The following is a 1,670-nucleotide window of genomic DNA, read 5'->3' as shown; positions in this document are numbered from 1 at the left end:
GAGGAAAGTCTGAGATAGAGATGTAAACGTGTACCCTCTATGCTCATTCTGGTGACATGAGTACATTCCATGCACTCACGCTATATTTATATCATTTCAGTTAGGTTCTGAAATTATATACTCATAAACACATATATTTTACTACAAAAGTGATTTATGCTTTCAGGTTGACTTTAGCTGGTTTGAAATTGGACAGTTAAGAGTTTATTAACTGTTTGTTTGTTAATGGATATTAACAAGAGTTTACATTTGGGGATTTTGCTATATATTGCTGAGAATCATAGTTTTAAGGTGATTTCTGGGCCTCCTGTAGCATACAATCACATTTCCTGGGGTGTTGATATTTTGTCTCTTTCTTTCCATTCTCTGATTCACAGCTCACTGAGCAGGCACTTTCATGCTCTCTGATGCTTTGCATAGGCTTCTCGGGTCTTGGGTTGGCTGCTCAGAGCTCTATTAATAGGGTTTCTTGGGGATGGGGTCCGGGAGCATCAAACGAGTGACCAGCAGCACGATGGTGTCACAGCTCCAATTCCTCCTCCTCCTGGCGCTGGGCATCTCAGGTGAGAGGATGAGAGGAGAAAGATCTTTATAAAATTGGCAAATGACTTTACCAGGTGGTATGAATAAAACATTTCATTAAAACAGTTTGAGTACTTATGAAAAATAAGGAAACCTACATTTTTAGATACATATTTTAGTATACTAGTGAGACAGTGTATGGCCACTGTCCATTTGTGATTGCAGGTGTATCTGGGGACATCGTGATGACCCAGTCTCCAGCCTCCCTGAACGGGTCTCCAGGAGAGCGCATTGCCATGAACTGCAAGTCTAGCCAGAGTCTTCTATACAGCTCCAACCAGAAGAACTACTTAGCTTGGTACCAGCAGAAACCAGGGCAGGCTCCTAAGATGCTCATCATCTGGGCATCCACCCGGGCATCAGGGGTCCCCGACCGGTTCAGCGGCAGTGGGTCTGGGACAGACTTCACCCTCACCATCAGCAACCTCCAGGCCGAAGATGTGGGGGACTATTACTGCCAGCAGTATTATAACTATCCGCCCACAGTGCTTCAGCCTCAAACACAAACCTGCTCCCCAGGGCCATGGGGTCAGGGAGGCTTTGTTGAACCAGCTGCTTCCTCCCCGCTCAGCCTTGTTTCTCCCTAAGTTGTAGGAGAAGCCTTTGGGTGAATCATAGAAGAATGTATGAGTCTTAAGGGAAGATTGAGTGGATAAGCCGCTTCTATGTCTCTTGTAACAGGAGGTCATTTTGTGAAGACTGTAATGACTTGCCATGGGCTCTTGTCTACACCGTTCAAGATATTTTGGATCACCTGAATCTGAATTGTCCACACAGATGGGTTTATATTATTGACATGATCATGGCTTTTGCCGCATCTTGTGGAGAAGGGATCAGTGGGCTTCAGAGCAGAATGCTCCCCTGTAACATGACACTTCAGCATTCCCTGTAACCCTTTGGTCAGCTGCATAACTTGCCACCTCAAGACATGATTACTCAGTGGTGTTCTTAAACTGCCCTTTGCTCAGCTTCTCCTCTTTCTAATTGCCAGAGGCAATTAGAAAGGGAAAATGTAAATAGAAAGATAATATCTCACTGGATCCCAGTTGAAGGCTTGCAAAAACATTTGAGGTCAACTGAGAAGGGGC

General features: G+C 44.7%; 1 gene segment (V, D, J or C); it reads left to right on the top strand.

Moving 5' to 3' along the window:
• The first annotated feature begins 495 nt into the window (after positions 1-495).
• The window catches only part of LOC111158401, a 3,106-nt gene continuing 1,931 nt past the window's right edge, over positions 496-1,670 (top strand). The window contains 2 exon segments of the V gene segment in view: positions 496-563; positions 748-1,110. Of these exon segments, the coding sequence occupies positions 515-563; positions 748-1,110 (412 nt within the window).

This window comes from Enhydra lutris, unplaced genomic scaffold (assembly GCF_002288905.1).
Source record: "Enhydra lutris kenyoni isolate GAN:26980312 unplaced genomic scaffold, ASM228890v2 scaffoldscaffold59, whole genome shotgun sequence".
Lineage (NCBI taxonomy): Eukaryota > Metazoa > Chordata > Mammalia > Carnivora > Mustelidae > Enhydra > Enhydra lutris.
This window is presented reverse-complemented; position numbering and strand designations above follow the sequence as displayed.